Source organism: Salvia hispanica, chromosome 6 (assembly GCF_023119035.1).
Source record: "Salvia hispanica cultivar TCC Black 2014 chromosome 6, UniMelb_Shisp_WGS_1.0, whole genome shotgun sequence".
Classification (NCBI taxonomy): Eukaryota; Viridiplantae; Streptophyta; class Magnoliopsida; order Lamiales; family Lamiaceae; genus Salvia; species Salvia hispanica.
In genome coordinates, this window is record NC_062970.1 from 3,796,287 (window position 1) to 3,821,332 (window position 25,046).

The 25,046-nt window shown below is 36.4% G+C and overlaps 2 protein-coding genes across 2 annotated transcripts; both read right to left on the reverse strand.

Annotated features, from left to right (window-relative positions):
• Positions 1-1,774: 1,774 nt before the first annotated feature.
• LOC125192200 (protein NRT1/ PTR FAMILY 6.3-like) lies at positions 1,775-5,496 on the reverse strand. Its single transcript, XM_048089715.1, has 4 exons — positions 5,125-5,496; positions 5,014-5,053; positions 4,135-4,712; positions 1,775-2,743 (listed from the first exon to the last, which is right to left on the reverse strand). Exons 1-4 carry the CDS (start codon positions 5,427-5,429, stop codon positions 1,888-1,890), a joined length of 1,779 nt encoding a protein of 592 aa, XP_047945672.1. The 5' UTR covers positions 5,430-5,496; the 3' UTR covers positions 1,775-1,887.
• A 14,999-nt stretch (positions 5,497-20,495) lies between these two features.
• On the reverse strand, positions 20,496-22,356 carry LOC125197183 (stemmadenine O-acetyltransferase-like). The gene is made up of 3 exons (XM_048095894.1): positions 22,094-22,356; positions 21,683-21,896; positions 20,496-21,452 (listed from the first exon to the last, which is right to left on the reverse strand). The coding sequence occupies exons 1-3, from the start codon at positions 22,303-22,305 to the stop codon at positions 20,601-20,603; spliced, it is 1,278 nt and encodes a 425-aa protein (XP_047951851.1). The 5' UTR covers positions 22,306-22,356; the 3' UTR covers positions 20,496-20,600.
• Positions 22,357-25,046: the final 2,690 nt, after the last annotated feature.

A 25,046-nucleotide genomic window follows, 5' to 3' on the forward strand; every position in this document is an offset into this window, starting at 1 on the left:
TTATTCAATCAAACGCCACTTTGACTTATCAATATGTGAGAGTTTGTACGTAACTCAAGTTCATGATATCTTGGGTGGTAGTAATTGAATAACATGAAGGTATTGGAATATTATTTCATAGAATTCGCGTGCCCACTGTGGTATGATTAAATCCCTAAGGGGTGATCCCCAAGAGGTGTTTGAAAAAGGAATTTATTATTCAGAAAACTGCGCAGTTGGAATTTATTCCACGAATAATAAATAAAGTTTCAAACTAGAAAAACTCTTTGGAGAATTAATTTAATTCTAGTCACATAGCAGACAAAATAATTAAATTGATGGATCAAGATAATCTTAAATGCGGGAAATATTATAAAATAAAATGGACCCAAGTTATTTGTAATTTGGTGATTTAAGTGGGAGTGCAATATTATTCTTTAGTGGAATAAAATAATATTTCATTGATAATATATTAAATCATGGGTCATTTGATTTAATTAGTAATTTATCTAATGGGTGGGCTCAACACTTAAGTCATTCCATGGATCCCCTTACTAGCCTAATAAGGTCCACTATAAATAATGAATGAAAGGGAAACCCTAGCACACAATCCAAGACAACACAAAACCCTAACCTTAGTGCCTAGAAATCGGCGCATCCTTCCTCTTCCTCTTGGTCTCGATTTTCGAGCCATAGTAGTGGGAGAATTAGGATTTTGATTATTGTTCTTGATCTATCCTAATTCATAGGATTAGATCTAGACAATTTGGTGTTTGTATTGGGTTTCCCTAGATTCATTCAAAGTTATTTAATTGGTTTTCTAAGATCCGCCCACACGGATGGAGAATCAAGGACGAGGGAATAGTACGGAAGATTCGTGGTCGATAAACCAAGGATCTCCGAGTGGTGCAGCTAGCAACGTCAATCCAATGATGGATTATGAGGTAACAATCGAATCTACATCGAATATGCATGATTATTTGTTTATTTGATGTTATATCTATAGATCTATGTTAATTGCATGAAATTGGAGTCAAATGCATAATCACCTAAATAGATCCGTTCTAGGACCTGTTTGGTTTCCGTGTCTTCCGCTGCGGTAGTCCCAACATAAATTACTAATGGTAATTAATTATATCTAATTATAATTCTTTTCCTATTAGCAAAATTGGAAAAAAAATAGTATCAGTTGCAAAATGAAATGAATAATTTGTAAGCGGACCAAATAATCAAAATGATAATGTTAAGGACCAAATTGATAAAACGGTCATATGTTAGGGACCACATTTGGCCTTTACTCACATTTGATCATATGTTGGTCTATACATTCTGTGTTTGTCACTAAATGTACGTCATATTGTAATTTTAATTTAGGAGGTTTATTATTAAATGCCTATTTTACTTTATTAGTATAACTTTGGTTATGGCCCTATATTTCACTGATCTATCCGATTCATAATTTATAACTATAAACTTAAAATAAAAAATAAAAACACATTTTATTTGAATTTTTTACTCTTTTTATTTATATTTTTTGAAACCTGTGCAGTGAGACTTTTTTTTTATGATGGATGGATCGAGAGAGTATAATTTAATACTAACAATGATTCACATAAAGATGGACATTAAAAGAGAAGTACAAGATGGCCCAATGCTGATGAGACAAATTCCATTATTTTTGTAGGCTATGTATATTACAATTAAATAAGAAAGGGAATTTATTAATTAAAACAAAATTAGAAAAATCACTTCTGATTTTTTTTTCTTATATCATGGCCCTACCCCACAAGCTGCATACATAAAATATATACTTTTATATATATATATCATGTGCTTTCTCCACAATCTTAAACATGAAAACAACTTACAAAGCCATTAAATATTTAAGGCTAGAGAAACAAATCCATATTAATGGCAACTTGGTTCACTATCTTCCATCTCAATCCCCTCATCCGCAAGCCTCTTCTCCTTGTAAACATACTTTCTTGAACAAACCAAAAACACAACCATATTCACAATGCTCAAGATTGTCAATAGCCAATAGAAGTTGTAAAGCCTCCCTTGATTGAGATTATCAGCCAACCATGGTTTCTTCTCACCAGTCACCTTGTGCACAATGCTCACCAAGATTGAGCTCACAAAGAACCCTAGTGAAAGAGTGCTCAAGAACAACCCTGTGGAGATAGTCTTCATCCCCTTAGGACACTCTCTTAGGAAGAAATCAAGCTGCCCCATGTACGTAAACGCCTCCCCGGACCCCACTAGGAAGAACTGTGGGACAAGCCAAAAGACGCTCAATGGCACATGATGTGGCGTCTGACCGTGTGACTGGACAAACCTAAGCCTCTTGATTTCGGTCAAAGCGGCCGCCACCATGGCAAATATTGACAAAAATAGCCCCACACCTATCCTTTGAAGGGGACTTAGGCCTTGAGGGTTCTTGAGCAATTTCTTGCAAATTGGCGCGATTATCCGGTCATAGACTGGCACGGTCAAGAGGATGGTGGCGACAAAGAAGACGGTGAGTGAGGCAGCCGGGATCTCGAAGGATTTCCCGATACGACGGTCCATAGTGGTTGCTTGTGACACGGAAAAAGTTGTCATTTGGGCATAAACAGTCCAAAACATTACCGTTGTGGCCCATGTTGGGAGCATTCTAATTACCAATTTCACTTCTTCAACATCTGTTAATGTCGAAATGCACCACTTGTTGGAGACATCCATTTGCACATTAGGATCCTTGATAGCTGCCTTGTCAAGAAAACTTTAATAAAAAAGAAACAAGTGTCAATTAATTGATAAGCTAATTGATTGATTGATTCTGATAAAATCAAATATATTTACACGTGACATGTATAAATAGTTTGATGTGGGGAACAAAATAGGATTTTCTATGTAGTTACATTTTTCTTGATACTATGCATGACACCAAGAAAAATGTGTGACCGACTAAATAGGTACCGATGTAACTCAATTATTTAGCAATAAAGTAATACTAGTACTATAGTATTCAAATTCATGCATCTCGATGTGAACACACACACACACATGCACGTACATATATATTATAGTGTAAAATAAGTATTGATATGATCTATTTGAAAGATTCTGTTGTTAGCAAGATGTGAGGAACACACAAAGGAATCACATGGAGTGACCTTTCGAGACATCAGAAAGATTCATCTGTGGCAGTTCGATTTGTGAATGAATGTGTGCAATATATATTTATGAGGATTCTGCACACAAGCATATGACTCAGTTTTACTAACCGAAGACTATTATTTGAATTTATATGGAGTACTTGTTATAGCATATACTACTACTCAATAATTTAATTTCTTGAACCTTTCAAACCATATAATTATTACATACTTCATTGGTGAAGATCCATATTGGAACTTTAAAAAATTCCTGCATCTTTTGTAATTTGATTATATAGATGGTACTATGTCACTCTTCCAAGTAAAGAAAACAATATCTTTTACATCAAAGCCCGAGTGTAATGCACATAAAGATTTCTTTTAAATTTTTTTAAAGTCAAAATTTTTAGTTCATAAAATTAAAATTGAAAATTATCCAACTTGCATATATCAAATTGGTTAAAACACTATTTGTTGGCATCTCATAAATAATTACATTTGTCGGACTCTCACTCATATGCATATCATTTAGTAGCTCAAATAATGCACAACTCAATTCCAAATATCTCCACCGTCTTGGTCGACTTAAATATTTTTTGGATGTTTTAGTAATTTGTATCTTATCCATTTTAAAAAAAATAATACGAAAATTTTTCAATTTTAAAGTAATAAACTATGCACATGTTTATGATATTATTCAATGCATAAATAAACGTAAAGTATCGTACGTGTCCATAAATATTAATTATTGCTATTCAATGTTTGCAGTTAACTTGTTATACTTCAAAATTTCTAATCACATAAATCAAAGGTCAACATGCTATATATCCTAGAAATATTTTTATGTTTTTAGAATGTGTTTTACCAACAAAGTATTAACTTTTCATGTTATGTTCTTTGTCAATTTCTGGATTTACCCCACTCCAAATAATTAAACAAAATAAAGCTATAAATCAAGCAAAGCAGTTAATTCAGTTATATGCATCAAATAAAAAATGAAAAAAAAAAAACTCACCGGAATTCCTTGCTGTGCGGCAGCTTCTGCTTCTTCTTCTTCTTGCTCTCTCCCTCCTCCGCCGCCACGTCATCCACGTCAAACAGAAGCGACGGATCCGACGGCGGCTGGAGGTTCCTCTTCCTCCACGCCGCCACAAGCACAGACGCAATCTGCGTGAGCGGGCTCCCCACCAGCTTCTTGAAACGGTACCGTTTGGTCCCGGACAAGAACACGATGAGGCCGACGAGGATCGCGCAGGCGCAGATCCCGTAGCCCCACTCGCGGCCGAGGTGGTCCTGGATGTAGACCAGCACCGTGACCGCGAGGAGCGCCCCGATGCTGATGAAGAAAAAGAACCAGTTGAAAAACTTTATCATCTGCTTCTTCTCCTTCGGGTCGGACTCGTCGAACTGGTCCGACCCGAACCCGGACACGCTCGACTTCAAACCCCCTGTGCCGAGTGCGGTCAGGTAGAGTGCCGTGTAGAGGACCAGCATCTGCTTGTCGCTCGCCGGGATGCATGACCGGCTCCCGGCCTCGCACTTCGGCGGCCGGAGGCTCGGGATTATGGTGGAGATTGTCAGGATCGTCACACCCTGGATCCAGTCAATTTTCACCAAATTAGTCAAACAATATGACCCCAATAATTTTGAAATTGTCACACATATGTCGAATTAGAGTCTTTATATATCACACGTAAGTTTGGTTTGTGTTAGTTGTAACACGCTAATCAACAAGATATCACAATTAACGTGTGATTAATGCCCGAGGCCAAAAATACCAGACTCGAATAGTAAACAAGATATCACAATTAACGTATGATTATTAATGCCCGAGGCCAAAGATATCACACTTCAGTAATAAACAAAAAAAATGCATAAGGAGTAAAATTATTACCGTTGCTTGAACAGCAGCAAAGATGCCAATGGTCAAATACCTGCCAAAAAAAAAACAAAATAATTAAAATTATGCAAAAAAAAATGATTAATTTAAAAAAATTGTACATACCTTCCTAAATAGGTGTCAGCGATGAAGCCACCGAGCAAGCAGAGCATGAAGGAGGTGCCGAGGAAGTTAGTAACGGTGTTAGCGGAAGTGGCATTGCCCAAATGCATGGTGCGGGTCAAGTAGGTGAGGAGGTTAACGGCGATTCCGAGCGTCGTTAGCCGCTCACAGCCCTCGACGGCTAGGATCATGGCCGCGGTGACCCAGCCGCCGGAGGAGGAGCGGAGGGCGGGGCGGCCCTTGTAGTCCCAGGCGTCGGGGATTGTGTCGTCCGCCTCGTGTTTAGTTTGAGGGAGAGAGGAAGCCATTTGGTTGGATGTGGTTTTAGAGCCCGTGATGAGTTGAAGGATTGGAGAGAAAGAGAGGTTTTTAGGTGTTTGAGTATTAAGGGAGGGAGGCTGTGTGTTGCTTTTATAGCAGTTTGGACGGACCAGATTAATTAGTAGATGTAAATATTTTGTATGTGTATGATAGGTGGATACTATGATTGGCAAATGGCAATATAATAATGTAACATATCTAGTAGTATTGTCATGTACATGAACATGATACCTGCTGGCAGATCCTGGGGCAAGAAATAATTTGGAGATTTTTGCTTATTTTATTAGGAAAAGTGCAGTCAACAATATGGTATTGTAGAAGGTGAATTTCATTGGATTAGCTCGAATAGTCCGCTAAATTTAAAAATTAGAGTTGAAAACTCCTAATCGATAATATTTCAATTCTGTTAGTCTATGGGCTGACCCGAAACTTCATTATGGAAATTATCGACAATATTAATGATTAATAACATTAGAAGTATATAAGTGTCAAATTAATTAGTCTGTACGTCTGAAATATAACGTTACTCCATCTTAGTCGGTTAGGATTAACTGTTTACCTGAAACTCAAACGTGGACCGAACAACATCGACTTGAATTAATAAAAATGAAACTGAGCCGTTAGCCAGAAAAATCGAAGTAAAATGTCAATTTCGATTTGATTTTTCTATTTAATTTATTTTTGCTCACATTTACTGTACTTCTCATAACTGTAAGTCAATTTGAGGCCTCAAAAGACATACACTTGTATCAGTTCCGTGACATTAAACTGTGCAAGTACCTTCTAGATAAGAAAGATGAGAAATCTAGTAACGATCATATGGCTCTGAACAAATCTAGATAATTCATATTATTGGAAGGTTGACATATTAGTTAGATTATGCATATGAATCCATCGAAACTTGCAATTGATATATAAACTAATTATGATCATTATGACTGACCTAAGATTTGATATTATCTTGTTTAACGATAATGTGTTAGATTATGAATACATCTAATCAAACATGCATTTAGAATTTTAAACCTCTTTATTGGTTTGGTCATTGCTCATTAATGTAGTGTGTTTTTCTGTCATTTGTATGAAAAATAAAGTAATGATTTAAACATCTTTGTTGGTTTGGTCATTGCCTCACTATTATTTGGACTTAAAAAAAAGTATATATTGTCATACATCTACTCCATTCGTCCTCTAAATTAAACTGATAAAATAAGAAAGAAATAGAAAGAAGAATATGTTACTCCTAGTATAAAATAAGTCTCACTTCATTAGAAAGAAAGACATTTCCTAAAGTAGAAAGTTTTTATTTTTAAGGGTCGGACCAAAAAGAAAAGAGGTTATATTTTTAGGAATGGAGGAGTACAACATATACACGAAAATAGAATTTTTCGATATTTGTAAGAAAAGTTAAGTTATGAATTTATCTTATACATTGATTTTAAGAGAAATTTTAATAAAGAAGCTATAGGATTAAAATACGGAATAACTTTCTATATCCGAACTAAGATCAAATATCAAGTCTCGGTATTAAAATACGGAATGGTTAAGATTGATGTAATTTTATAATCGAATTTGATTAATCCTAATTAAGCGTCAATAATAATTATATTAATTAATAAAATAATTATGGATGTGAATCTTCTTTATTCCATGTTTATGTTTTGCACAAGACTATCTCTTATATGCTCAATCCAAAAATGCAAAGATAGACTTCAAATTCAACAAAAAGTAATGGGTGAAGAAAAAAAGAAATGAAGAATGTAGTAATTTTTAAACAACCATCAAAATAGAATTGATAGATAATATCAACCCAAATTGGAGGAATATAGTAATTTTTAATATTAATCAAAGTCTAAGCTAATCACGAATGGAAAAGGGATAGGGATAAAGAATTAAAGATGATAAGAATATAAGGCCATAAATGCTAAAAAAATGCGCATCAGGAAGCTCCACTCGGCCGGGTGAATTTTATCCCTCGAGCCACCCAGTCAGGTGGCACATTATGTCCCCGACGTGAGTTACTAGTCAGGTACTTGTTTCCCTCGCACCACACATTTGAGTGGCCCTTACTATCGTCACACGATCTCCACCCGGTTGGGTGATCAAGCCATATCTCAGCTCTCACTTGGTCGGGTATAACCCCCTGCCTTCCCACAATGCGCATCCGGTTGGGTGTTGGTCAGTCTGATGCATGCCTTCTCTCGGCTCGATCTTGTGTCCTTGATCTCGGATTTAGTTCCCATCTCACTTTTGTCTTTGTTATTTGGTTCTCATTCAATTCACGGATGCAGAAATGAATATTAGTTGGGGTAAATTTTCAAAATTAAATAAATTTTCAGATGATTTAGGTTATTAATAAGGGCTTTTGTATAATAATATGTATAAAATATAAATAAATTTATAAACTTTATAATAGAAAATATTTAAAAATTGGATTCATCAAGGGCTAAACCAATCCCCTATCTCTTTACACGTAGGTCCGCCCATGCTTGAGGGCATTGTTTCACTCAGTAATCAGGCTCGCATCAATTAGTTATAATGTTATAAAATTATACTCCATCCGTCCCAGAGAAGTTGGCATGCTTTGAAAATGGCACGAGATTTTAGAAGGTTTTGTTTTGTGTGTTAAATGGAGAGAGGAAATATAATTTTTATATTCATGTGAGAGAGAACTTTTTCCAAAAAGGGAAATGTGACATCTTTTGTGGGACAAACTAAAAAGGAAAGTGTGTCAACTTCTTTGGGACGGAGGGAGTACATGTAAATGCATTTTCGAATTCATGGTAAAAATGACAGCTATCATAGTAAATTACTGATTCCAACATTTTGCATATAATGAGGTTCGTTGCTGAGTTATACTCCCTCCGTCCACGAATAGGAGTCTCGGTTGGCCATTTTCATCCGTCTGCCATTAGAAGTCCCGGTTAGACATTTTATCTTGGGAGTATAAAAAATGACCTCATTGTTCCCTTAATTTAGAAGCTGCAATTAATTTTAATCCACTTTGATTGCAATTTCTCACTCTCTCTCTTAATGTTAGATTTCATTATTCCAAAGAATAAAGCAAATAATAATATAAATGGGTCCCACATTCCACTATCACACACTTTAATTATTACACTCAAACTTTTCTTAAAACCCGCACCCAACTCAACCGGGACTCCTATTCGCGGACGGAGGGAGTAATGACATACTGACATACGTGTATATAAATAGTGGAGTAGTTCAACTTATATAATATAGTGTATCTAACGACGTGATCAAATGCAAACTCTAAATATTGTATAATTTTTAAATTATGATCTGGATCGTTAGAAAATATGATAAAATAATAAAAACAAAAAATGTTAACGGTTTATGTTGTGTTGAAATTGTGTTGACATTATGTTGACATCAAAATCCTGAAATTTTACACTGTGTTGACATTGTGTTACATTATGTTGATACTGTGTTAAAAAGTTTGGAGTTTGTACTATATGAGTTTGCATTTTATAACTACCCACTAATATAATGAAGTAACTAATTTGATATCACAAACTCACAACAGCAGAATAGCAATTGGGAAGCTTCAACATAGAAGATGATCACGAATATATTGGTTAATTAAACAATATTAGTGATTAAACATATATATACCATAACCACCAATACTGTGGGTTTAAAGATTAAACCACCACAAATAATGTTTACATAAATGAAAATATCACGTGATTTATTCATGCAGGACTTGTGGCCCCAGCTGTACGCACAGCCAAAATGAGCTTTTTTATACTAGCTATTAAGCGACCCTCTTAATTTCATTTCCCAACTATTTAATCAACAATAATTGATTTAAAGAATGTTACAACTTCGGAATCTATTAGCATCAATTATATAACAATTTGTCGGCCTTCCTTGAGCATCTCCAAAGGCCAATATATATCTCTGGCAAACAATAACGTTAATTGGGGAACGAGAAAAACTTTGGATAATTCACTTCTTTCAAGCACGTTTGATAATTATTTGGCTTCATTTTAAATTATCTGGGATTATTTTTGAAAAAAAATGGTAAATATCAGCATTTGACAGATTGAGACAAATGAGGACTGACCACCTGCAGAATAAATATTTGCTGCTGTCATGGTAATGCTATACCATGCCCCAAAATTACATAAAAAATTGAAATCTAATTAATGCTAGATGAACTTTAAGTGATAATTTCACAAATTAAATTACTAATTTTCACCCAATTTTTATTTAATATATAAGTGAATTTTTAAATTCTGATTCACAATGCATCAATATTTTATTGTTTTGATTTTCATATGACTATCTGCCCAAGAATTAATCCATATTTATGTTTTTGGAATGCTTACATGCCTAAATAGCTAATGAACTAAATGATGCAGTTGGACTTTTTTTACTTCACCTAACCACAATGTAATTTTTTGAAAATTTACAAATCATATGAAAAATCAAAACATTCAAAGTTCAATGAATTAATATATTGTAACTTTTAGTTCATAGGTAATACCTTAATTAGGTGAAAGTTCGTATATTTTGGAACAATTGAGCCTATATATTAAATAGCGTAGCACAAATTTTTTTGTGTTATCAATAAATATCTCTTATTTATTTTAATATACCATGTCACATCATATTGTATTGAATATAAGTGGAATAAATTGAAACCTGAAATAATAACAATGAACCATATACTAAAGCGACATGCATGCACCTTTACCTGTTAGCTGCATATTTAATTTCTTTCGATTCACGACACTATTCACGCTAAAGTTGTGAAATTAAAATCGAAGAGTGTAAATATTAATTAAAAAAAATTGCATGCCAATTTCTTCTCTGAAAATATACAGATGTAAATTTAATAATTTATAACTGGTACATGGTTAAAGGAGTTTATAACTGAGATATTTTACATCGACACATACTGAATAGAGAATAGTGAAAAAAATATAAGAGGAAATCGAAGTATTTTGTTTTTGAACCCTATATATAATTAATCGGAATTTGACTATATTATCTGATTTAAATAATTATTATCCCTATTTCTTCATTTCTCTGCCTCCCATTTCTTATAAAGTGATTCGTTCGATTCCATACAAAATATGACACATGCGTAGATTTGAATTGACCTTCTAATTTGGGAAGCATTAGCTGGTGTAGTGTAGGTCTTAATTATTTCATCGTATAATTAATTACTGAACAGATATCCGGTGTAGGTGTTACTTGCATTAAATTATGGGCCAAAATATGTTCCAATCTTGTCTATATAATTCCCGAGGGTGTTGGAATTTGTCGGCAATTATTTATCTTCTTTAGTATTTCCTAATTAAATTTTAATAAATGATACAAATAATTGCCAACTATCTTATCTTATTCCGAACATGCAACTAATAATTTGTTTTAGGATATCCATCCCAATTTCCTCGTCTCAGATCTCAATCATTAAAATAATAATTTTATATTGATTCTTGATAAAGAAACACACGTATTATGCTATCCCGCGTGGCATGATTAAGAAATTTGAATTTGCAAAGAATTTGCACCAACATGGTGCTTAAATGATAAAATAAAACATCATTGGATGATGGTGATTGGTGAATGATGAACTACAACTAATAATTGAATGAAGTGGTAACTATAGCTTCCAAGAAAGAGAGAAAGAAAGTAAAATTAAAAGAGAAAAGGAAATATGGTGATTAATTTGAAAATATATATATAGCATGAACTAATAGGCCTTTTTAGAAAAGAAGAAAATTCTTAGTTCTAAAAAAGCAAGCAAGAGTTTGCAAAACCACATAGTCCTATAGAAAATAAATAAGCACTAAACACTAGCAAGCAAAAAAACATTACAACAAGATTATTTTTCAAAAAAAAAAAAAAAAACGGCAGCTCTATAGCAGCAAGAGTGCACACAAACCCAATTCAAATATCAAAGTTGAGAAGATAACACATGAACACCAAAGAAAATGAGCGATAAATAAAATGTTCTTAGATTCAAATCCAGCCTTTATTATAAGTTTGGACAAAATGTTACAATAAGTTTGTAGAAATATAACTCTAAATCAACATGTTCTAATTAGCTTCCAATTCAGCCTTTATTATAAGTTTGGATAAAATGCTACAATAAGTTTATAGAAATATAACTCTAAATCAACAATAAATTTGGCTTTTATTTTATAGAAATGAATCAAATTAACAAAAAAATGTTTATATTCTTTTTTATGGTGAGATATGAAGTCCAAAAATGTCATTATATATCTCTCTGGTGTATTTAAAAATACTACGCTAGTCTTGAACGTATTTAAATAGTGATACACAATAACTAGGCTTCGCACACACAAGCCCAACTACCAAAAACCCAAATTTCTTTATAAAATATGAATGAATTGTAGTTGTATAGTTTTTTTTTTCTCGAAATTGAAATCTGAATGGGTAAAATCCCAACTTTTCTAAGTGCATCGATCTAAGAGTTATAGACTTCTAGTGTTAAGTTAATAAAAATTTGTGAAGAATTGTTGCCGCTTTCAATAATTTTTTTTGTATGATTGCTTCTAGTCTTAATTCTATTAGTGGTAAAGCATTCAACGTGATTATTGTCATTAGCTGTCAAAAATAGACCCAAAATAGTTCAGCCCATCAGATTTCGAGCTACAATCATGATGCCCATAAACAAACGGGCTCTTACGGCCCAGACTGTTCGACCCATCATATTTAGAAGCTTTAAATACACATTTTGTTTCACCAATATATAATGCGGTCCATATTAGTTATCTCATTTTTATCATTTTCATTAGATTCTTATTAAATGTCTTATTTATATTTTTGTCAAAAAAGAAAATAACATGCTTTTAGTTGGACATCCCAAAAAAAATAAAAATTGCATATAAGTAGACACTCTATTCTACCAATGCATTTCTGATACGGGAATATCTTCAAGAATATCCCTCATATCTTATTAATTATTTAGCTATCATATCTTTCTAGCATATTTATTTCTTTTTCAGTAAGTTAGGTTTATTTTATTGCTCATTAAGTTAGAATACTCCTATTATAAATAGTAGACATTGTTATTCTATTCAATCAATATATCAGAATTATCTTATTTTTATCATCTCTTTCATTCATGCTGTTGGAAGAAAATCATGTGAGATCCGGAAGATCACAATTAGAGGATATTGATTTATACTATACCATACTTAGAAGATATCAATTACTGTAATTATGCTAATTAGGTTTTCCTTATGTGAATACTCCTAAGTCTATATAATCCTTGTACCTATGTAAATCAAAGCAGAAGCAAATAATACAAACTCTTTTCTACCGATCTCGATCTCTTTTATCATGGCGCCAGAGCAGGAAATTTTTTGGCTCAGAAAACATTCATCATAGCCGGAGAATACCAATCTCGACCTTTTTTTTAAGCCCAACCGACCAGAATAGCCAGAACCCTACAATACCAGAAATATGTCAGATACCGAAGACACCAAACACGATCCAGAACAGCCAACGAAGTTGAAGAACAGCAAGAATGTCATCGTGGCATTCAAGCTCAATGGAAAAAACTACCCATTATGGTCAAGACTTATGAAAGTCAAGATCGGAGGCCGAGGGGCCTATTCGCATATCAGAAACGAACCCCCTGTACCCGGGAGCAAAGGGTACGACGACTGGGAAGAAGACGATTTGGTGGTATTTTCATGGATCGTCGATAACATCGAGAACGAAATTATCGCCGATTTCGCTCACCACCAGACATCAAAAGCACTCTGGGATAGTCTCGCTGTGACATTCGAGAACAAGGCAGACAAGTACTTGATCTACGACCTGGAAGAAAAGGTAATCGAGTTAAAACAGGGGAACCTGAACTTGGAAACATATTACCGGAGGATCCAAGGGTTGTGGATCAACATCGATCGCTGCCAGAAGCAGCCCATTACGTGTTGCGACAAAGGAGTTAACCAATATAGAACGCATTCGAATGAGAAGAGGCTGATCAAGTTTCTGTCTGGACTCAATCGAGAGTATGATTCGACCAAACGGGATATCCTCAAGGAAGATCCCTACCCATCAATTGAATCGGCCTACGGGTGGGTGAAGACGGAGGCGGCTCGACGTCAAATCATGCCACCGGCATCGCCTCTGCCCACCATAGATGCCGCCGGCGATAACGCCGGGAACTCATCACTTGGGGAAATCGGACTTGGTCTCGCCGCCCAGAACAGTCGCCCGCCGCAACGGAGCGGACCGTCTCAGCGCCCCACCGCCACCAACCGACCGTGAACCACCAATTGACCGGGAAATCGCCCAGATACATCCAAGCTATGGTGTTCCCATTGCGGCAAACAAAAACACACCTGGGAAACATGCTTTCAGAGGGTAGGATACCCTGAATGGTGGGAGGAAAGGCAGAAGGCGAGGGCGGCGATGGCGAAGCTCGCCGTCGCTGACGGGGCAGGACAGCCGCGCCAAATCACAGCCGGAAACAGAGAACCAAGCGGCGGACAGGGAACGCCGACATATCTGGAAGGCAATCCCGGTGGGGGCAACGTGCGGGGAGCCGGAAATTTGGCCCAGAGGACGGAGATGGTGACCGGAGAATCCTCACAGAGGGGGAGTGGCTGCGGCGGAGGTAAAGGGTTTGGTTATAAACCAAACCCTATTTCACCTTTTGCTTTTAAATCCCCAAATATACTTAAATCTCAAATATCACCCCATTTTATGAATATCCGCCCCCCAGACTTCCAGAAATTAAAATTTGAACCCCAGACTCTTGAAAAACATGAATTGACCCCTAGGCTGAGTATATTTGAATCCAAAAACCCCTTTGCACCACTAGAACAATTTTCCGCTGCATTTCACGTTCAAAACGGGGCTGAGAGTACTAATACGGGATGAATTTTTGATTGTGGGGCAACTGACACTATGACTCCGTTTAAAACTGATTTTAGCAGCCTGGGTGGAATAACAAAATCATATATTAGAACTGCAAGTGGTGATTTGATTATAGTTGAGGGGTCGGGCACCATTGAAATATCCCCCACTCTAAAACTTACGAATTGTTTATATGTCCCGACCTTGTCACAGAGATTGATGTCTATTAGCCATGTAACGAGAGAGTTGAATTGTACACTTCTAATGCAACCCAGTTTCTGCATTTTACAGGATATTCGGACGAGGAGGATTATTGGGCGTGGCACTGAGAACCAAGGACTCTACTACGTGGACGAGATAGCTCAAACTGGTACTGCAATGCTGGCTCACGGATCCACGAGACAAGAGACTTGGCTATGGCACCGAAGACTAGGACACCCCTCTCCTAGTTACTTTAAGCTCCTTTTTCCAAAACTATCTATTCCTTCTGATTTTTGTTGTGAAACTTGTGTTTTGGCCAAGAGCCACAGACAGTCTTTTAAACTTACAGACACTCGTATGAATTCCATATTTTCTTTAGTACATGCTGATGTGTGGGGACCTGCACCTATTGTTAGGGGGAATGGCTTTCGTTATTTTGTGATATTTATTGATGATTGCACGAGAATGACATGGATTTATTTTTTGAAACATAAGTCTGAAGTAGTTGATAGGTTCATCCTTTTCTTTAAAATGATCCAAACACAATTCCACACCACAATCAAAACACTCAGATCCGATAATGGGAGGGAATTTGTGAACAGTGCTATGACCGATTTCTTTAAGGAAAAGGGCTTACACCACCAAACCTCTTGTGCCTACACACCCGAACAAAATGGGGTAGCTGAACGGAAAAATAGAACGATTCTAGAAATGACCCGTGCCCTAATGATCGAATCCAAGGTACCCAAACATTTTTGGCCTGAAGCTATTGCTACCTCTGTCTACCTCATGAATAGATTACCGACAAAAATCCTAAACAAAAAGACCCCCCTCGATACCTTATCCAAAATGGCCAAAATCCCTGACCACCTAAACCTCTCACCCAAAGTCTTTGGATGTACAGTATACGTCCACATCCCAAAACATGAACGATCCAAATTATCCCCTTGTGCAGCCAAATGTGTTTTTGTGGGGTATGGGCAGAACCAAAAGGGATACCGCTGCTATGACCCTGTCACTAGAAAAATCATCACCACCATGAATTGCAATTTTTTGGAAACCGAATTCTTTTACCTCACCCACCTTAGTAGTCAGGGGGAGAGTGATTCAGGTAGTTCTACGGACTATCTAAGTTGGGTCGTGCCATTGCCAAGTCCCTCTATTGAGGAACCAACCGAGCCAGTGGTCGTCACTACCGCCGAGCACGTCTCATCTCCACCTGAGTCAGCTCATCCATCTCCCTCTGATCCTCCTCAGACGATATCCGAGGTAACTCTAGACTCAAACTCTGGTGAGAATACGGTTTCCACTAATCGTGTTGGCACAGAAGAAGACAACACTATTGATAGTGACACAGGACAGTACAGACTTCCGTATAGGAGTACACGGGGAGTGCCACCAAAATGGTACTCACCTGAGAAGATTGGAAAGAAAAGCAGATACGGAGTGACAAACTTTGTGCAAGGAAACCTGACCAAGATGGCTCGAGCCTTTGAGGCAGCACTATATGAAGATGAGGAAATTCCACAGACAGCAGAGGAAGCCATGAGGCATAAGCATTGGAGAGAGGCGATGTTTATTGAGATGAAGGCCTTATTGAAGAATAGTACATGGGTGAAAGGCAAGCTACCAGATGGTGCAAAAACTGTCGGGTGTAGATGGGTCTTCACGATCAAACGGAGACCAGACGGCACGATAGATCGCTACAAAGCCAGACTTGTGGCGAAAGGGTACACCCAGACATACGGCGTAGACTATGCCGAAACTTTCTCACCAGTGGCAAAGATAAACACCGTGAGAGTCCTGTTCTCCATTGCAGCCAACAAGGAGTGGCCATTGCATCAGTTCGATGTAACTAATGCCTTTTTACACGGAGAACTGCCGAAGTCTGTGTATATGGAACCTCCACCTGGTTTTTCGGAAGAGTTTCAGGATGGGAAAGTCTGTCAGCTCAAGAGAACATTGTATGGGTTGAAACAATCTCCGAGAGCGTGGTTTGGAAGATTTACTGAAGTGATGAAAAAGTACGAATACAAGCAAAGCAACTCGAATCATACCTTGTTTCTCAAGAAGAGGAATGGCAAGATCACTTGTTTGATCATCTATGTAGACGACATGATTATCACTGGAGATGACGAAGAAGAAATAGCTGAGCTAAGAAAGAACCTTTTCAGAGAATTTGAGATGAAGGATCTAGGGCAGCTCAAGTACTTCCTGGGGATCGAAGTATTGAGGTCGAAGAAAGGAATCTTTATCAATCAAAAGAAATATGTACTTGATCTTTTGGCAGAAGTAGGGATGCTAGATTGCAAACCTGCGGAGACTCCGATGGTGCAAAATCATGGACTTCAGATTCGCAAAGAAGGAAAGTTGGCGGACAAGGGGAGATATCAAAGGCTGGTAGGTAAATTGATCTATTTATCTCATACGAGACCAGACATTGCCTATGTTGTAGGAGTAGTGAGTCAGTTTATGCACGGTATTTAAAGGGAACTGCAGAACATGGGTTACTATTTGAGAAACATGGTCATATGGAGATACATGGTTTCACAGATGCTGACTGGGCAGGAAATCCGGTTGATAGGAGATCGACTGGCGGATATTTCACCTTTGTAGGAGGAAACCTTGTTACGTGGAGAAGCAAGAAACAGAAGGTGGTGGCACTATCTAGTGCAGAAGCTGAATTTCGGGGAATCAGGAGTGGACTGACAGAGATATTGTGGCTAAGAAGACTTATGACTGAATTAGATCTCCACTCGTCACAACCATGCAGACTTTTTTGTGATAACAAGGCGGCAATCAGTATCTCGGAGAACCCAGTACAACATGATCGAACCAAGCATGTAGAGGTGGACAGACATTTCATTAAGGAGAATATTGACGCAAAAGTGGTGGAAATACCATTTGTGAAATCCGAAGATCAACTGGCTGACATTTTAACGAAGGCGGTAAACTCGAAGTCCTTTCGTGAAGTACTGTGCAAGTTATGTATCGGTAATCCCGTTACTTAACTTGAGGGGGAGTGTTGGAAGAAAATCATGTGAGATCCGGAAGATCACAATTAGAGGATATTGATTTATTCTATACCATACTTAGAAGATATCAATCACTGTAATTATGCTAATTAGGTTTTCCTTATGTGAATACTCCTAAGTCTATATAATCCTTGTACCTATCTAAATCAAAGCAGAAGCAAATAATACAAACTCTTTTCTACCGATCTCGATCTCTTTTATCACATGCAATTTATTTTCTTGCTCAAAACCCTAGTTGAACGATAATTGGCTGCTCGACGGGATTCTCCCTGCGAACGAACCAATATCTTCTCCGCGATCTCTCGCAGTTATCCCCCGATACAAGTTTACTCGTATCAATTTCCCATGTAAACCATATGTTCTGTTTATTTTTTTTCTTTATTTTTTCTTCTACTTTTCTCAATAAAATTAAATAATTTTTTAAAAATCACATCAATCAATGTGATACAATGAATATGGACCAAATGAAGTATCATTGATTGTTGATTTAGGAATTTGAACTTTTGTTACTTATTGTTTAGCTAAAATTGCCGCATTGTCGAAATATCTCATTTTGGTAATTGATCTTTCAAGCTGTCGAATTTGGTATTCAATTTCAAACATTGGTTGAATTTTTGGGCCTATTTTGTTTGAAATTGCTAACCAATTTCACAATCTGCATTACTATCGTCGAATTTTTTTTGCTAAATTCAACAAAAAATTTAAAGAATTGGTTGAAAATTCTTAAGACTTTAACACTGTTGATGGCGATGGCATCCTAGGCGCATTGAATCGAACACGTCGCACACATGAGGCTGCAGGCTTTGGCGCTGCCTTTTTTGGCTATTACTTGTACTATTGTCAAGAATAATAGATTTGGAGTATTAAATTTATAGTACAAAAATTTTAAAAATAAAATATTAAATTGTCAATATTTCAAATTCTTATCAATTACTACTACTGTATAGTGTTATGTCCTTTTGACACTCAAACGATCTCATTTGAATAAAATACGTATTTTATTTTCTTACGTTTTTTTCTATTATTTTAATAAAATAATACTATTGTGTTGAGTATCATCAAAATGTCATTTTGTATATGAATAAGATAATTAAAAACTTATACTACTATTTAATGTTTTATTTAAAATCGTAATCAGGATTTACCGAAATCTTAGTACTATAATTTAAAGGTTGTGGTGGAGAAATTAGTTTTATTAATGATACAAGGTATTGTAGCTATTATTGCTGTTCTTGCTATACAAGTGGCCTTTCGCATTTTCAAACTATTTACATAGAAATAAAGTAAAGGAGATAATGAAATGGTAAAATAAAAATACTAATAAAATATTTTCAAGTTTACAACTACATGAGTTTTGATGCGATCACCAAAATTACAAGTTTATTAATTTGCTTCACTTTCATCAAAATTACAAGTTTTGATGTTTACCATTGATAATTAGTTCATGGAGTATAAGAAAAAGAAAGTAGCACGGAGTACTCCTTCCGTCTCATAATTTTTTTTTAGTTTGTCCCACAAAAGATGTCACATTTCCTGTTTTTCAAAATATTTCCTCTCACATCAACTATAAAATTATATTTTCCATCAACACTTAATACACAAAACAACATCTCCTAAAATCCCATATCATCTCCTAAATATGCCATCTTCTTTGGGACGGAGGGAGTATAATATTAATCCATTCTTTCTTCGGATTGAATTGCAATGTTGTCAAGGTTTTTGATAAATTTTAAGATGAATTTAAAACAATCTAACTTGCTTAATCTATTTTCAACTAAAAGTTAGGCGTGTTAGATACCACGCGTAAAAAGGGCTGGACCATCAACTCGATTCGATACCCAACCCAAATATTATTCTAGGTGTCAAATCATTCTGAGCCCAACCAAATCAAATATCTAAATCCCGATTTTTAATTTTATTTTAACAATATTTCATATCTCTTACAAATAAGAATTATTTTTATTTTAATGTCCCTTAAAATTATAATTTTTATTTTAGAAAAAAATATTTCTAATAAGATGAAATTCATTTTCCACTAATAATCTTTAATTATTATTTTTTAATTTTTGTTTTTAAGAATGCATTTCTTTTTCAAAAATTCATATTTTTAAGATAAGTAATTTCTATCTGTAATGCAGTTGTTCTGCAACAAATAGCTGGCGCTGGTATCCATTATTGAAAGTGGCCTACATAAATATTTGCAAATCAATCTCTCCGTAAAATCCTTTTCAAGAACAAGGTGTGTGTCACATAATTTTGAGATTCATCATAACAAATTACACAACATCGATCTTGGAACATCATCACATGATGGTAACATGGAATAGGATAACAAAACCGACGCAGTCGCGAGAGGGAGACGGCTCAGTGAGGGTACGTAATACTCGATACCCGACCAGGTTACCCATACCCGAGACTCACATTAATGTGTATCGGACACCTGATACTCGGCTAGTCTCGGGTTGGATCGCGTCAGGTAAAACCCGAAATCCAATATCCGAATTACCTAGTCGGCCGTACTGAAAGGATTAGGATTGAGAAACCCTATTGATGAGCATAAATATATCCAACCACCGCTATTACCACCTAGTGAATTTCCCAATAAAGATTAGCTTTCAAATAGATATAAAAAAACAGTATAGGGTAATTTATCATTTATTTAAATGAATCGGAACTTTAGTGATGCCAAGTCGCTCTCGATAATGAACAAAATATGAGAGAAATGAAATCAATCGATAGAGAAACTCAAGTTTCTTACTCTCACTTATTAACCATCTCACTCCCACCTTTATAACTAATTTAATCATAGAAATATCTCATTTTAGCAGTATTATTTATGAAAGGAACCTAACCCCACTTTAATGTTATAATGGGATGTCCGTACACGCCTTAAAGGGGCACTATAATGAAATTGCATTATTCAAATTTAACACTCCAACAACGTACATAATAGTAAAATAATTAATTCACAATGATCCGTGGACATTATGGAATGTACTAAGATATGTAGCAACCAAATTAATGATCCAAAAACATCAACCTAAATTCTCATTTAGGGATCGAAATGAGCTTGAGTTGTGCCCCAACCTCCTGCACCACCTCCGGCTGCATAGTAACTACGACCTCAATATCATCTCCACTGTTAACCAAAATCACCATATTCTTGACCGGCATGGACGGCGTCGCAAACCGGCACGCCTGGCCCCACCCGTAGTCCACCTTGTACGCGGAGAAACCCCGCCAGCTCGTGAAGTAGCACCACTCCATTTTCCCCGTCACCATCAGCACCGCCAGCATCACCAGCTCCCTCATATAACAATCTGTACTCATCACATTAGTAATGTATCCGTCTCTCACTCTTTTTATCGCCCTCCTCAGCCTGCTCACCAGCTCGTGGAACTCTCTTGAAGGATCCGCGAACGCCAGCGGCGACATGAAGCAGTTTCCGAACACGTTTTCCAGAATCCCGGGCGGGTTCGTCCTCTGCCGCAGGCTCACCGCCATGATAGCGGCGAACAGCTTGTTCTTCGACTTCGCAGCCATGAAATGCTTCCATATGAACGCCGACACCAGCTCCACCCGCGTCGGGTCTTTCGTGGCGCATTCCGGCCAGGCCGTGGCCGCGCGTCGCAGAATCTCGATTTTCTCCTTATCGAAAACGAACCGGTCGGTCACGAAGTCATCGGTTACCTTGAAATAGTTTGTGAACACCGAAAACGGGATGTACCTCATGGGCCCGAAATACGGGTATGAGCCCATTATGGGCGGAGGGAGTTCCGTTTTTTCGCCTCGGCATTTGGCCGCCCAGGCGGCCACGAACGACATTGCCGAGGCGAAATCGGCTATCTTGTGGGAGACGCAGATAGCGACGGCGATCCCTCCGCAGTCAAAGTAGGTGACCTGCGTTGACAGATAAATATAACAATATCTCGCGTTACTGTAAAGTTAGATATATAAAACTAATTGATTTTAAGATGGAACATCGTACATTATTTTACTAGTATCAAAATGAGTATGTCAATTGAACTAAAACTTTAACTGACCAGACTTAACAATATATCTAGACCAAAATAGAAAAATATATGTAACTTTATAAAATAAATATAAAAAAATATCCCATATCGGTGTACCTGCACGACGAGAAGTGGGCGTCGAGCATTGTCGAACGCCCAACATTCCGAAGGGAGGAGAAGCTTCATATCTTTCACGGTGGATCCTTGCAAGGCGGTTTTGAGTTGAGCGTGAACCTTGGCTTGGACGAATTCGGAGCCAGCGGAGGCGTTGTTGCAATCTACGGATGTATTGTGTTTGAGCTTACCGGCTAATGGGTAGAAAGAAGGCAATGTAGCTCAGGGGCGGAGCCAGGATTTTATCGGAGAAGGGGCACAAATATAATACATGGGAAATTTTATATATTTGAGGAGGGGCATTTAGTATGATTGAAGCATATAATTTAAAATTTATATATAAATATATAAGAAATTGAGTGGATGAGGAGGGGCAATTGCCCCATGTGGGTATAAGGTGGCTACGCCCATGATGTAGCTAAGAGAGAGTTTTTCAAGATTTGAGATATTTGGATATGGTTGGAGGTGTTGAGGCCGGTTGATTCATCGGCGTTGTAGAAGAAGATGAGAGGAATGTACATAGATGGTAATGATCTGTCTATGTATGAAAGTCTGAGGTTTTTGAAGGGATATTGAGGTGTTGGCTTCATCACTTCCTTGGAGATTACTTGCACACCACCTTGCATTTCTTTTAGCTTCTTGAGGTTTACTATAGTAGATGAGTGATCTACTTTTTATATTTTTTGTCATTGCGTGGGACGTTTATATAGACAGAAGCAAAAGTGAACAAAAGCAGCCTTTATATATGTAATGTTAATAACATACACATAGCTAGCATGCAAGTGAAGTTTTTGCTAGGAGATAATTAAATAAATGTCAGAATTATAATATAATTGGTCATTATCTAAAATTGCATAATTAACTAGAATTTGATCAGATGATATTTGATAGGAATTAATATGAGATTAATTCCTATCTGGAGAAATTATATGAACAACCGTGACTTTGAGAGAATGGCGGTTTCTTCAAGAGGGAGAACCGATAGAGAGAACGAGATTAATAATTTAATTCTTCATTCTGCTTGATAATAATAAAAGACTCCACACATATTTATAATATGTGTGGTACAAAAAGATCTCTATAAACTAGGAAAACAAATCAAAAGCAAATCAAATCCTAACCACTATGGAAAGTAAATAAAATCATAATAACTAAATAATACTAAAACATAAATAAACTAAATACATATACGGAGAGAATATCAGCTTCCTTCCGGAATAAAATAGAATATTAGGTCCCTATCAACTCTCCCACCGTTGAAAACCACCTTGTCCTCAAGGTGAAAGTCAGAAAAATAATCTTCCATCTCGTTGTCGCTGTCTTTGTTTGGATCTTCGTTTGCAAACAAAATTGTAGCGTTTGGAACCGCAACGAGTGATGGACAAACAATCTTTGGATATTAGATCTCTTCCGCGACTTCAGTGACATAACCAATGATGACAATAGTGATTTTTTGGCTATGGGATTTTGGAGGAAATTTGGTTTCCACCAAAGTCATTGCCTCATCCAGCACTTGAGGCGATTCGTCATCGTCTTGTTCCATCTCTTCAATGACAGGATCAGACTTGACATTTGTTGTTGACTCATCGTCGTTTTTTGCAACAGACTCGACGATAGAATCAGATGTGGCCTCCTTTTTAGCCATGGCCTCTTTCTTTGCTAAATATGCAACTGCCTCCATTATTTTGTTGAGAAGTTTATTCGTCTCGGCGAAGTAAATGGCATCCTCATCAAAATTATGATAAACAGCATCCAGAAATTCTTGCCATGAGCACTTAGGATTCGAGCGTCGATACTCGTGGAGCCAAACGGATGCTGGATGGTCAAAAAATAACCTCACAAAAAATAGACGATCAGCATCAGAGAACAAGTGATAGTCAAAATATTCCTGAATTTCCAAAATCCATCTCACGGGGTTAACACTAGAAAACCGAGGAGGAGAGTTTGACAACAAGACAGACATGGTAGTATCAATAGGAGGATGAGAACCTAATGAAAGCACCAATTTGATAGGAATTAATATGAGATTAATTCCTATCTGGAGAAATTATATGAACAACCGTGACTTTGAGAGAATGGCGGTTTCTTCAAGAGGGAGAACCGATAGAGAGAACGAGATTAATAATTTAATTCTTCATTCTGCTTGATAATAATAAAAGACTCCACACATATTTATAATATGTGTGGTACAAAAAGATCTCTATAAACTAGGAAAACAAATCAAAAGCAAATCAAATCCTAACCACTATGGAAAGTAAATAAAATCATAATAACTAAATAATACTAAAACATAAATAAACTAAATACATATACGGAGAGAATATCAGCTCCCTTCCGGAATAAAATAGAATATTAGGTCCCTATCAACCACCAACGTAACTGTGACAATAATGTGAATCGCTTTTACATTTTTTTCCTTTAGTGTTGGTAACTGAAACAAAAAAAATTAACCTATAACGGTCACAATTGGTGTCAAGAGAAAACTGAAACTAGTATATAAGTTTCATGGGCCCCTCCTCCTAACACCAATTGGTTTTAGGATGGAACCCATAGATTTCTATCATGGTATCAAAGGGTCACCGATTATGGGTTAAAATTAATTGACCCAGTAGAAAATCTGGACTGTAACTGAAAAAAATGACTGACCCAGCTGTATATCTGGGCTTAAAATTTGGGTCAGTCGTCCAAACGATCAGAAAAAAGTCCAACCCCTCCAAGGTTCACCTTGAAGGATTTGAGGGAGGGTGTTGGCAATTGAAACAAAAAAAAGTAACCTATAACTGTCCCACATCGGTGTCAAGAGAAAACTGATACTAGTATATAAGTCTCGTGGACCATTCCTCCTAAAGCCTTTAGCGTGATATGTATGGACCTTAGGAGTAAACATAGATAACAGACTAGATCTAGATATAAAACTGATCATGTGATAGTTAGAAAGAGGATGGATTATAGTGTTTCTATCTTATAAAAGTTAATCTAGAAATATATGGTGATTTTTTTTTTTTCTAATTCAAGAGCTTAGAAAGTACAAACCTTATTTTCCAATGACCAAATTTGAAATTCACTCTTTGTAAATAATATTTTTTAATTAATTAAATAAATTGGAATTAATTATAAAATCATAGAAAAAAAACATGAAAAAAAATTAAAAAGAAAAAAGAGGATAAATATTTGATATGTCCCAAAATGTCTAACTTTAGGGTGATAAAGGTACCAAATATTTTGAATTTTTTAGAACATGTCCCACAAAAATTTGGACGAAATTTCCCATGTGTTTTCTGATTGATAACACTGTAAAACCCTGTATAGTTTATAAATAGGAGAAAAAAGAAAAATTAAAAAAAAGTACAAAAAAAAGATACTAAAA

What these genes read in the sequence shown, in the direction of transcription:
- LOC125192200 (XM_048089715.1), bottom strand. Translation starts at nt 5,429, where the DNA reads ATGGCTTCCTCTCTCCCTCAAACTAAACACGAGGCGGACGACACAATC. An exon ending in TTGCTGCTGTTCAAGCAACG is followed by an intron (nt 4,713 to 5,013) that starts GTAATAATTTTA and finishes GACTGGATCCAG; the next exon opens with GGTGTGACGATCCTGACAAT. An exon ending in CCGCACAGCAAGGAATTCCG is followed by an intron (nt 2,744 to 4,134) that starts GTGAGTTTTTTT and finishes TTTTTATTAAAG; the next exon opens with TTTTCTTGACAAGGCAGCTA.
- LOC125197183 (XM_048095894.1), bottom strand. Translation starts at nt 22,305, where the DNA reads ATGCAAGGTGGTGTGCAAGTAATCTCCAAGGAAGTGATGAAGCCAACA. An exon ending in AAAAACTCTCTCTTAGCTAC is followed by an intron (nt 21,897 to 22,093) that starts ATCATGGGCGTA and finishes CCCCTGAGCTAC; the next exon opens with ATTGCCTTCTTTCTACCCAT. An exon ending in GCCCACTTCTCGTCGTGCAG is followed by an intron (nt 21,453 to 21,682) that starts GTACACCGATAT and finishes CTGTCAACGCAG; the next exon opens with GTCACCTACTTTGACTGCGG.